Source organism: Doryrhamphus excisus, chromosome 10, assembly GCF_030265055.1.
Source record: "Doryrhamphus excisus isolate RoL2022-K1 chromosome 10, RoL_Dexc_1.0, whole genome shotgun sequence".
NCBI classification, from domain to species: Eukaryota; Metazoa; Chordata; class Actinopteri; order Syngnathiformes; family Syngnathidae; genus Doryrhamphus; species Doryrhamphus excisus.
This window is the reverse complement of record NC_080475.1, coordinates 5,425,030-5,437,873: the sequence shown is the minus strand read 5'-3', so window position 1 is coordinate 5,437,873 and position 12,844 is coordinate 5,425,030. Positions and strand designations below refer to the sequence as shown.

At 41.9% G+C, this 12,844-nt stretch overlaps 2 protein-coding genes across 4 annotated transcripts in view; one reads left to right on the top strand and one right to left on the bottom strand.

The window, feature by feature from the left end:
• Positions 1-2,280, top strand: part of LOC131136600 (ATP-dependent translocase ABCB1-like) — a 110,388-nt gene extending 108,108 nt beyond the window's left edge. The window contains exons 23-27 of the mRNA XM_058083655.1: positions 99-255; positions 327-524; positions 1,452-1,658; positions 1,755-1,901; positions 1,978-2,280. Of these exons, the coding sequence (XP_057939638.1) occupies positions 99-255; positions 327-524; positions 1,452-1,658; positions 1,755-1,901; positions 1,978-2,208 (940 nt within the window). The 3' untranslated portion in view covers positions 2,209-2,280. The remainder of the gene's footprint in view (positions 1-98; positions 256-326; positions 525-1,451; positions 1,659-1,754; positions 1,902-1,977) is intronic.
• Positions 2,281-2,622: 342 nt separating this feature from the next.
• crot (carnitine O-octanoyltransferase) lies at positions 2,623-12,748 on the bottom strand. 3 transcript variants are annotated; one of them, XM_058083659.1, is made up of 17 exons: positions 12,597-12,748; positions 11,790-11,916; positions 10,454-10,578; positions 10,184-10,365; positions 9,980-10,104; positions 9,794-9,902; positions 9,608-9,701; positions 8,184-8,309; positions 8,007-8,108; positions 7,853-7,936; positions 6,966-7,073; positions 6,700-6,830; positions 6,516-6,639; positions 6,351-6,429; positions 5,288-5,381; positions 5,088-5,207; positions 2,623-4,206 (listed from the first exon to the last, which is right to left on the bottom strand). In XM_058083659.1, exons 2-17 carry the CDS (start codon positions 11,902-11,904, stop codon positions 4,086-4,088), a joined length of 1,839 nt encoding a protein of 612 aa, XP_057939642.1. In that variant the 5' UTR covers positions 11,905-11,916; positions 12,597-12,748; the 3' UTR covers positions 2,623-4,085. The 3 variants fall into 3 exon arrangements, 2 of the variants coding, with proteins under 2 accessions (XP_057939642.1, XP_057939643.1); XM_058083660.1 differs by lacking the exon at positions 7,853-7,936; XR_009131770.1 differs by lacking the exons at positions 2,623-4,206; positions 6,351-6,429; positions 6,516-6,639; positions 6,700-6,830; positions 6,966-7,073.
• Between the last annotated feature and the right edge of the window lie 96 nt (positions 12,749-12,844).

Here is a 12,844-nt window from a genome sequence, read left to right as displayed (position 1 = left end):
CCACAACTCATTCACGTTAAAATTGCCATGTACGGCGCATCCACGGCTACTTGCCAGATCGTTTTTGACTCATCACGTGCTTTGACTTTTTCTTTCAGCATATTTTCAGCGATGGTGTATGGCAGCATCGCCATTGGAGAGGCGACTTCCTTTGCTCCGAACTACGCCAGCGCCAAACTGTCTGCCGCTCACATTACGGCGCTTCTGAACAGAAAGCCGCCAATCGATAATCTCTCACAAGAAGGACAGTCACTGGTAAGATACGAGATTCCAAACACGCAAGTACTGTTGACAGATTTTCGTTCTTTATGCATTTAAAATTCCAGGACCAATTTGACGGGAATGTGGAATTTGAGGGTGTAAAGTTTAGCTACCCGTCACGCCCCAACATTCCCGTCCTCCGAGGACTGAATCTAAAGTTGAGCAAAGGAAAGACGTTGGCTCTGGTGGGAAGCAGCGGCTGCGGAAAAAGCACAACCATACAACTTCTGGAGAGGTTCTACGACACCGCGCACGGGACGGTGGTGAGATGACTCAGTAATACAGTAAACCTCGGATATATCGGACTCTGATATATCGGAAATTCGCTCACAACGGACAGATAAAAAAGAACCAATTTTTCTGTAATGCATTTCCAATAAAAATTCATTGCATATATCGGATTTTTTATAACGGATTTCGCCTATTTCGGACAAAATCTCCAGTCCCGTTCCAATGCATTTCCATAAAAAAAAAAAAACAAAAAAAAACAACACATTTATTAAAAACAAAAAAAATTAAAAAACTTCGCTTTGGTTCCAATTTTCTACAAGAAAAGCTCTGATAAAATTTATTTGATTTATTTTTCTACACAAAATAAGATGAAGAATAAATACACAAATCAAGAATAAAGAAAATCAATCAATCAGTAATAAATAAATAAATATAATAATAATAATAATAAAACGACAAATAATAAAAACATATAATTGGTGGGTAGACAAATTATTTTTTTCAGATTAAAATGAACAAAGAGACACATGCTAACTCGCAAACTAGAGAGCTAGCCACCTTAACGCTAGCCTTAAAGTTATTTCCTTTCAACTTAAATAGCCAAAAACTTACCACTTCCACACGGATAGGGAGGATAACTATTAACAGTTATTTAACCTTTAACATGAACATTAATCAAACGTAATAATTTTTTTCTGGGTACATGGTACCATACAGCATCCATATCAAACTTGCGCGGGACGCACTAACATTAAACTTTCATATCAAGGCGGGGGCCTCAAAGTAGTGTCCTGCGGGCCACATTTGGCAAGCGGGCCGCGTGTTTGAGACCCCTGCTCTAAACCATTTGTTGCACTGCATTTGTTAAAATGATCCCACAGCTGTGGCCGGGACCACCCCCCCATAGCTTTGCCGCTACTTCAAACTTGTCTACGACTTTGTGATTTGTTTTTTTCCAGACGTTTGATTCCAAGAACGTGAAAGAGCTGAACATCCACTCGATGAGATCCCATATAGGTATTGTGTCCCAGGAGCCTGTGCTGTTTGACTGTAGCTTGGCTGAAAACATCGCCTACGGGGACAACAGTCGCACTGTAACCATGGAGGAGATCAAGGCGGCTGCCGAGGCCGCCAACATTCATAGCTTCATTGAAAGTCTACCAAAGGTGAGTCCTAATCTTGATTCATGCTAACTGAAGATTGTGGATGTTATTAGGATTTTGGTAAAGGCTAATGTTACTCTCTGTGTTTTACCTGAGCAGAAGTATGACACCCAGGCGGGCGATAAGGGCACCCAGCTGTCAGGTGGTCAGAAACAACGAATAGCCATCGCCCGAGCCATCCTCCGTAACCCCAAACTGTTGCTTCTGGATGAGGCCACGTCTGCACTCGATGCCGAGAGCGAGAAGGTGGGTCTTTTTACCTTCTCTCATGGAAGATCTCTGCGTTCCTATGTCTCATTTGTGTGACTTTTGTCCTCTCCAGGTGGTGCAAGAGGCGTTGGACAAAGCGAGGCAGGGCAGGACGTGTATCGTCATCGCCCACCGTCTGTCCACCATCCAAAACGCGGACAGCATTGCTGTCATTCAGGGAGGAGTTGTGGTAGAACAAGGCACACATCAACAGCTGCTAGCCAAAAAGGGAATCTATCACATGCTGGTTACGACCCAAATGGGTCATGGAAGGGAACGCGGAGACCCAAAAGAAATTCATTGAATGGACAAACCTGGAATGAGTGGGTGGGATACAGTACAATCCTGTATCCTACTCATCCCAGGACTGTCCCGTTTGCCGTCATTCCTTGGATGAATCAACAAAAACACAAGAGTGACAGGCTACTTCCCCACTCCATCTCTAGCTCATTAGCAATTAGCTATAAAGAAAACAAGTGTAACTATAGGGGTGTTATTTCATGTCTACAGAGCTCTAATAATGATTAAAAAATGTATTTAAACAGTTTTTCTATGCTCTTATTACAAAACTGGTTTTCGGGTAAATTCCAACTTATATCCCAGTTCGTAACCCGAAGACCACCTCTGTTTTTTCAGGAATCTCGAACATATCATATTTGTCTGCCATGTCACAAATAAGTGTTGATTATGTCGTTATAACAAATAAACAACTCACCTAAAAAAAAAATGCCTCCTTTATTAACACAAATGGGAATCGATTACGGTTTCTGATGCCTTCATGTGACTCAGTACATGATATTACCAAAATAACAATTTTATAATACAGAGGGGTATTTTTATATGATTAATTACAATATTACAATATAATAATTTAATTCAGTTTCATTATATGTGAGGGGCTGCACGGTGGTGAGTGGTTAGCGCGCAGACCTCACAGCTAGGAGACCCGAGTTCGATCCCACCCTCGGCCATCTCTGTGTGGAGTTTGCATGTTACATTTATAAACTATCCAAAGAAAAATTATGATTTTTTTTAACCAAACATTATGAATTTTAAGAAAAAATTTAGATTTTTTTTCAAAACAAAAATTTGATTTTTTTTTCCTTTTTTTTTTTTTACAAAAACATGACTTCACCCCCAAAATATGTGTTTATACAAACATTATTTTTAGAATTTTGCCACCAAAAAACATTTCTCCAAAGATTTTAACAAAAATGTACACAAATTTCGGCACGGCGGACAAGTGGTTAGCGCGCAGACCTTACAGCTAGGACACCCATGTTCAATCCCACCCTCGGCCATCCCTGTGTGGAGTTTGCATGTTATATTTATAAACTATCCAAAGAAAAATTATGAATTTTTTTAACCAAACATTATGAATTTTAAGAAAGAATTTAGATTTTTTTCAAAACAAAAATTTGATTTTTTTTCCTTTGTTTTTTACAAAAACATGACTTCACCCCCAAAATACAGTGTTTATACAAACATTATTTTTAGAATTTTGCCACCAAAAAATTTTTTCTCCAAAGATTTTAACAAAAATGTACCCAAATTTCGGCACGGCGGACGAGTGGTTAGCGCGCAGACCTCACAGCTAAGACACCCATGTTCGATCCCACTGTAGGCCATCTCTGTGTGGAGTTTGCATGTTCTCCCCGTGCATGCGTGGCTTTTCTCCGAGTATTCCCGTTTCCTCCCACATTCCAAAAACATGCTAGGTTAATTAGCGACTCCAAATTGTCCATAGGTATGAATGTGAGTGTGAATGGTTGTTTGTCTATATGTGCCCTGTGATTGGCTGCATGGCCACTAGTCCAGGGTGTACCCCGTGAGGATAAGCGGTAGAAAATTATATTTGTGGGAAATATCAGGAAATGCACTTACTATGTACCGGTAAAGGCCTCCTCTCTAGTGAATGCCATACCTCCAATAAATGCATGGTAAGTAGTAAATGGGAATGTGTAATACTGTACTGTGTAATGTTAAGAAAAACAAAAACAAGTACGGGTTTGGTGCTGAGATGAATATTTACAATCTAAAAAACAATCCACAAGATTTAGCTTAGCGATAAATGACACATTCATAAACAGGCATAATTAGCGATGATTGCTTACGTTTTCACTGATGTGTGCTCACTGTAAAGTCTGCGAGGTCGATACCCAAAATGAAAACCCAAACTACTTAAAGCTGAGAGGTGGTTGCCAGGTGGAACATCTCATGCATGGAGTTGGAGAAGTTGTTGAACAGCGCCACTGCGTCGGTCTGACGGCAGGATTCCCAGGCTGAGATGGAGATCACAACCCTGAGAGGGGGTGGGGGGGGGGGGGGGGGGGGGGGGGCAAAATATTTTTATTTTCTGATCATGCATTTCAGTGAGCTTTAAAACTGAAGTACTTTTGGTTTTTTTTTTATAAAATACTCCATAAAAATAAAAAAAACGTGTATTCGGAAGGATCGCGTTCTAACGCCATACGAGCTGCATCGAGACACGCCCCCTCAAGCGGTTCCGTGCTAATGCTTATCAGCAAACGGTGAATAATAATTCAATAGAATAGTAAAAACTTCCCATTTTAGATACACAAACCTTAGATCCCCGAAAAATCATTTCTGGCTGCCATTTTTTTTTTTATTATTATTATTATTTTTTTGCTACCACAACATGTCTGCGTCTGAAACGTTTCGGAACTTAAGTCAAAGTCAACAAAAACTACACCGGAACCGAAGAAAGTAATCATGGAAAATAATACACACTCAATAAACTTCAATACATGCAATGCAGTTTTTCTTCTGTCTGTTGTTGGTGTAAAATACTACAATACATCAAACCGTCTCTTTAAAAGGTGATAATAAAGTTATGTACTTACCTTTAACTTTGATGCTGACCAAACACTTAAAAATGTGCTTCTGCTTCTATCATCATTGTCCTGGTGGCTCAGTACAAATACGGCCTGTGTACCGCGTTACTACATCGGCATATTTTTCCTTGGATATATTTGGTATTTTTGGTATTACTAAAAAAAAAGATAAGTCAAATAAAAAGTGAATTGTTCCTCGAGGTGCTCATTGATTGGCGTCTTGGTTGATGGTTTCTCTACCAACTTTAGAAACGTATTTTTCCCAAAACGTGGCGAGTACCACACCCGGCATTAGGACTACGCACACGAAGTACATGGATGGACCTACCTGTCATTGTTGATGCGGTAGAAGAAGCCGTAGCCGTGATGCACCATGGGAGCAACGGCCCCCAGGACTGTCGTGTAGCCCACCAGGCTGGACGACAGCACAAAGTTCCCGCCGCCTCCACTGCAAGTAGAAACACAAAATTATTAGACTAAATCTACAATAAATATGTCATTTTTTGTAACAATTTAGAATTGAATTACCTCTTGGCATAGAGGGGGTCTGTAAAAAGAGCAGGAGTGGGACGTCCCTCCTCTTTGGCGATTAGATACAATCCAAGAAGATGCCTGTCGAAGCCTGGGAACAGCATCACCGTTACACTTCATTACTTCATTACGTTCCCGGACTGGTGGCCAGCCAATCACAGGGCACATATAGACAAACAACCATTCACACTCACATTCATAGCTATGGACAATTTGGAGTCGCTAATTAACCTAGCATGTTTTTTTTGGAATGTGGGAGGAAACCGGAGTACCCGGAGAAAACCCACGCATGCACGGGGAGAACATGCAAACTCCACACAGGGATGGCCGAGGGTGGGATTGAACTCGGGTCTCATAGCTGTGAGGTCTGCGCGCTAATCACCGCTAACCATTTTTGTTAAAATCTTTGGAGAAAAATTTTTTGGTAACAAAATTCTATAAAAAAATTTGTATAAACCCTGTATTTTGGGGGTGATGTCATGTTTTTGTAAAAAAAAAAAAAAAAAAGAAAAAAAATCAAATTTTTGTTTTGAAAAAAAATCTAAATTTTTTCTTAAAATTCATAATGTTTGGTTAAGAAAAATTCATAATTTTTCTTTAGATAGTTTAAAAATATAACATGCAAACTCCACACAGAGATGGCCAAGGGTCGGATTGAACTCGGGTCTCCTACCTGTAAGGTCTGCGTGCTAGCCACTTGACCAATGTGCAGAAATTTGGGTACATTTTTGTTAAAATCTTTGGAGAAATTTTTTTGGTAGCAAAATTCTAAAAAAAAAGATGTTTGTATTTTGGGGGTGAAGTCATGTTTTTGTAAAAAAAAAAAGAAAAAAATGAAATTTTTGTTTTGAAAGAAATTTAAATTTTTTTCTTAAAATTCCTAATGTTTGGTTAAAAAAATTCATAATTTTTCTTTGGATAGTTTATAAATATAACATGCAAACTCCACACAGAGATGGCCGAGGGTGGGATTGAACCCTTGTCTCCTCCTTGACTCATCCACCGTGCAGCCGGTAATTGACGTAATTAAGGTAATTAAGGTAATTAAGGTAATTATTACCTTTGCCGTCTTGTCCCTCTGCCATCAGCTTGTTGTGTCTGTTGAAGGCCTGCAGCATGGCTTTCCTCTTGTCCTGAATCTGAGTACAATGTTGACGGGAGCAAGTTAAATGATCCCCACTGTGTGTGTGTGTGTGTGTGTGTGTGTGTGTGTGTACACACTTACAGTGCACGTGGGGTCCACCATGGCTTTACACCAGGCGAGCGCCTCGCTGGTGCAAGGCCGCATGGTCTCTGTCCTGCCGTGGTAGAACCTGCGGGTCATCGCCGTTTCATAGCAGCTTCCTGGTCTGAGAAGAGGATGGCAAATACTTCCTTGTACTTTTACAAACGCATGAAGTAAAATGTACCTTTTGTTCATTTTGTAGTAGCTGAGCTGCAAGGCCAGCTGAACAAAAGTATCCGGATGGAGATTCTTCTTTTTGATGGCCGACTTTCCAAAGCCGGTGAAGGCGTAGCACAAAAGCTGGAGGTCCCGTGCCTGCAAAGTGACAGAACCCGTTTCATCCACACTTATTTTCCTGTCATGTGATCTCCAGAAATGAAATACTATTGAGAAAGTGATCTGTACTGTACAGACAGGATGTTTATGTTACTTTGTTACTACATTTCTTACCGTCTCCTGGTATTGGCGTTTGGCGTAGCTTATGTCACTCAGAACTTTCTGGTCCACGGTAAAAACTAGCTCCTCAGGAAAAGGCACGGGTCGCACCGAGTCTGAGCCCTACAGGTGATAACGAGGAAAATGAAGAGAAGGGATGTCAGTAGTACTTCAGCGTATTCATTCATTCATTCATTTTCTGTCGCTTTTCCTCACAAGGGTCACAGAGGGTGCTGGAGCCTATCCCAGCTGTCTATGGGCGAAAGGCAGTGTACACCCTGGACTGGTGGCCAGCCAATCACAGGGCACATATAGACAAACAACCATTCACACTCACATTCATACCTATGGACAATTTGGAGTCGCTAATTAGCCTAGCATGTTTTTTGGAATGTGGGAGGAAACCGGAGTACCCGGAGAAAACCCACGCATGCACGGGGAGAACATGCAAACTCCACACAGAGACGGCCGAGGGTGGGGGAAAGACAAAATAAGAAGCCAAAAAGTTACCACTTCCACACAAAATATGAGGAGAACTCATTCATTCATTTTCTACCGCTTATCCTCACGAGGGTCGCGGGGGGTGCTGGAGCCTATCCCAGCTGTCTTTGGGTGAGAGGCGGGGTACACCCTGGACTGGTGGCCAGCCAGCCAATCACAGGGCACATATAGACAAACAACCATTCACACTCACATTCATACCTATGGACAATTTGGAGTCGCTAATTAACCTAGCATGTTTTTGGAATGTGGGAGGAAACCGGAGTACCCGGAGAAAACCCACGCAAACTCCACACAGAGATGGCCGAGGGTGGAATCGAACCCTGCGCGCTAACCACTCAACCACCGTGCCACCTCAGTGTATTCATAGAAATTAAAAAAAAAAAGTACACTATGTTTACCTTCCACTTGCCCTCAGTGGCTCTGAGTTGCTGGTCGATGTACCAGCACATGGACACCAGGACCATAGCATCATAGGGTGCATGCTAACAACAACATCGGACCTTTAGTCTTCATTTTGTGGGTCATGCAGGCTCCTTCAACATGAACACTCACATCACAAGTGGATCCAAAGGTACCATCGGAGAACACGAGGGAGTTGTACGATTTGTCTCCCCAGCGAATGGTGGGGTCTCCCATGAGAGCCTCGCGGGTCATCTGCATCGGAGGGTTCAAAGTGTATGTGAAAACACACTGGAGGTCGTTTGAAAGTCATGCATTGAAAGTGCGTACGTTTGTGTAGTTCTCTGCAGAGGAGTAGGGTTTGGTGTCATCCAGTGATATGACGAAGAGGCTGCTCTGGATGGTCTCCAGGATGGTTTCATTGTGGGGGTCCACACTTATCAGATGCTCCCTGGCCTGCGGGGGGAGAAAACAAACATCTGGAAACAATTTTTGTTTTGGTAACATCATGAATGCCGGTTTGATTTATGAATATTAAATTGTGAGCAATTACATTCACTGGACATATTATTGGGCACATTGCTAGCTAATACAGGAGTGTCCAAACACAGAAAGCTATGCTAAGCTATGCAAACAAAACATACACATCTTAGCTCACGAGGGTCGCGGGGGTGCTGGAGCCTATCCCAGCCTATCCCAGATGCAAAGGGAGAACATGCAAACTCCACACAGAGATAGCCGAGAGTGGAATCGAACTCGGGTCTCCTAGCTGTGAGGCCTGCACGCTAACCATTTGGCTAATTAAATATATTCATTCATTCATTTTCTACCGCTTATCCTCACGAGGGTCGCGGGGGGTCCTGGAGCCTATCCCAGCTGTCTTCGGACGACCCTGGACTGGTCGCCAGCCAATCACAGGGCACATATAGACAAACAACCATTCACACTCACATTCATACCTATGGACAATTTGGATTCGCTAATTAACCTAGCATGTTTTTGGGAGGAAACCGGAGTACCCGGAGAAAACCCACGCATGCACGGGGAGAACATGCAACCTCCACACAGAGATGGCCGAGGGTGGGGAAAGACAAAATAAGAAGCCAAAACGTTACCACTTCCACACAAAATAGGAGGAGAACTCATTCATTCATTTTCTACCGCTTATCCTACAAGGGTTGCTAGGGGTGCTGGAGCCTATCCCAGCTGTCTTTGGGCGAGAGGCGGGGTACACCCTGGACTGGTGGCCAGCCAATCACAGGGCACATATAGACAAACAACCATTCACACTCACATTCATACCTATGGACAATTTGGTGCCGCTAATTAACCTAGCATGTTTTTTGGAATGTGGGAGGAAACCGGAGTACCCGGAGAAAACCCACGCATGCACGGGGAGAACATGCAAACTCCACACAGAGATGGCCGAGGGTGGGGAAAGACAAAATAAGAAGCCAAAAAGTTACCACTTCCACACGAAATAGGAGGAGAACTCAGGAGAACAAAGACGGCCAGGAGTGGAATCGAACTCGGGTCTCCTAGCTGTGAGGCCTGTGCGCTAACCACTCGACCGCAGACTAACCAAAGTGTTTTGTAAGGTGTTCCAGTGGTATGCTATTAGCGGTCCTTTACACAATTCCACCTGCACTGTGTTACAATGTAAGCTGCTTACGTCTCATGTAGTATTATTGAAACTATGCATTATCATTTTTCTTATACGGTACTTTATGCTATGATCCACTAAGTCCCCTCACCTTTGCCCATCGAGTCCTGTCATCTGAGGTAAGAGCGGCCACGCCGTCACCGTGTGGTCGCCCTTGGCAACGTTCTTTCACATAGCTCAGCTGCCTAAAAGGTGAAACCGCATATGAATTGAATATGAATGTATTCCATACTTCCATTCATTCCTGGAGGACTCGTGTATTTCTTACGGTAATTACCTGAGGAGTTCCGGCGGCGTGAGGATTTGTCCGTGACACAGCGCATCAAAAGTGAAAATCCGCCCTCGACACATGACAACCAAGTGGGAGGGGCATTTGCCCTCTTGCTCTGTGACGCGACGCATTTATTATTAAGAGTTATTAGTTATTAAGAGAGCTGGCCATGTTGCATATTTAGAGACGTACCGGTCTTGAAGTAGTTATAGAGGGCATCCTTCTTAACTCCGGGTACTTTGCAGGTGCAGAAGAGCATCCGGAACTGATCCATATCTAACGGCACCTTTCCAGCTTTCTGGGGCGCCATCTTCTCCCTGAAACCGCATTCAGCAAACACGACAAAATGAAGCGTCACATGACGTGAATTGAGAAAACGTGCGTACCGCATCGTACTTGTAAATGAGGTTCCAGTACTGCAGCGTGTGCCAGATGTTAACACTGGCCCGCTGCAGTTGCGTTCCCTCTGCGGGGGGCCAGCAGTGCTCCAGGTAGGGAGCCGGGCCAGCGAAGTTCACGTTAAGCTGCGAGGGGATGCGGACCTCCAGGTATGCCGTGTCTAACCACCACTCCTCCAGCTGGATGATTCAAATCAATAAGTTCATAATTAAGAGTCGATTGAGAGTTAATTGAAGTGTCATGGTTAAATACGAGAGCAGAACAAACCCAGTTCCTCCTGGTTTTGGCTCTCTGGAGGAGTTTCTGGTGCAGTTCTTTCCCGATGCCATGTTGAAATTTCTGCACGATATCCACTGTGGAGTTAAACTCTGTTTCCGATGCAAATGGACGCACTGCGGGAGAATAAACGCATTAATTATTAACATTTAAATGTTTTTGATCATTAAAGAAATGTAAATAAATATGAGTCAATGTCAACACAACTGAAGACAAAATGCCATTTTTAAATGAAATCTTTTATTATTAAGGGAGAAAAAATCCAAACCTACAGAGCCCTGAGTAAAAAAGCGATTGCAAAACCAAACCAAACCAAACCAAACCAAACCAAACCAAACCAAACCAAACCAAACCAAAACTAAACTAAACTAAACTAAACTAAACTAAACTAAACTAAACTAAACTAAACTAAACTAAACTAAACTAAACTAAACTAAACTAAACCAAAGAAAACTAAACTAAAACAAAACAAAACAAAACAAAACAAAACAAAACAAAACAAAACAAAACAAAACAAAACAAAACAAAACAAAACAAAACAAAACAAAACAAAACAAAACTAAACTAAACTAAACTAAACTAAACTAAACTAAACTAAACTAAACTAAACTAAACTAAACTAAAACAAAACCAAAGAAAACTAAACTAAAACAAAACAAAGCTAAGCTAAGCTAAGCTAAGCTAAGCTAAGCTAAGCTAAGCTAAGCTAAGCTAAGCTAAGCTAAGCTAAGCTAAGCTAAGCTAAGCTAAGCTAAGCTAAAACAAAACAAAACAAAACAAAACAAAACAAAACAAAACTAAACTAAACTAAACTAAACTAAACTAAACTAAACTAAACTAAACTAAACTAAACAAAACAAAACTAAACTAAACTAAACTAAACTAAACTAAACTAAACTAAACTAAACTAAACTAAAACTAAACTAAACTAAACTTTACTGAGATTGAGATCTATCAGTGTGGAAAAGCTTATAAAGCCATGTCTACAGCTTTGGGACTCCAGCCAACCACAGTGAGAGCCATTATCCACGAATGGCAAAAACAGTGCAACAGTGGTAAACCTTCCCAGGAAGGGGCCGGCCGACCAAAATGACCCTAAGAGCACAATGACGACGCATCAAAGAGGTCACAAAAGACCCCACAAAAAGAACTGCAGGCCTCATTTGCCTCATACATTTCACGTATGTTTATGTATCAATAAGACATCATAATACTAATCATAGTATTATCGGCTCGATATCACCATGCACCTTTAGCCTTTATTACTTTTGTCAATTGTTTGGAATATTTGGTTGCGGTATTTGCAGTATTTAAAAAACAGCATCACCTGCATCCAGGTACTTGGATAGGGTGCCCTCCAGTGAAGGGACGGGTAGGGGGGGCAGGCTGCTTTGGTACTGGAAGGTCCGCTCTTGCGTCGACTCTGACAACTGACTGCTCATTTTTACGTCCGCCTGCACACACAAATAAATGTCAAGGTGACTACTTCCTGTCATGACAGTCTTGATATTATCAAAGATCCTCTATATGAGGGGGTCCCCAACCACTTCCCGGCGCAATAACAAAAAATACTTAAAAGTACACACATTTGGAAGTAATTACATTACATTTTATGTATATGGACAATAAGGTTGTCTTTCTCCATTTTTCTTGCTCCAAGTCAGCTGAGATATGGAAATCCCACAGTCCTTGAACGCACCATTTCACTTTCTGCACAGATAGACTACGATACTAAGATGTATTTTCGTAGTTTTTTTTTTTTCTTTTTTCACAAATTGAAGTGAATTCATGCTTAGGACATCACCTGTTACCCAAAACGTCGAATAGTGACGTTTAAAACGAACTACATGCGTTTGTTATGATTTCGCTGTTGTTTATTCATAATGCATATTTTTAATAAAGTCCGCGAATTCATGTAAATATTAAAAATCAGTCATTTGTTTGTATATACTTCGGAAAGAATTGTGTATGCCCTGTGTGTGTGTAATTGGCGTTAAATCCGTGTCATTACTACAATAATTCAAAGAAACGGCATAAATTGAGTTTTAGCTAGCTTACCGTGCAGGTTTACATAGGACATGTTTACATGAACGTCACTGGCGCTTCGTATGTAAGAAGTCAATATGTGCCCTACCTTCGGGGTATGTTAACAGCAGCTTAATGACGCAGCATGAGAGAAAAACGTGAATTTTATGAAGAGTTTGCGAAGACTCGGTTCGGGTGTCGGTATCCTGTGTTTACTGCTGCTGTTCACCTTTAGCCCACTGCCCCACACGAGCAGCCGGGACCAAGCCACTGCGCATGCGCGCCCCAGTGGCTCTTGCCCTACATTGAAAGAGTGGTTGCTATGGAGACATTCTATGGAAACAATAATCTCCTAGT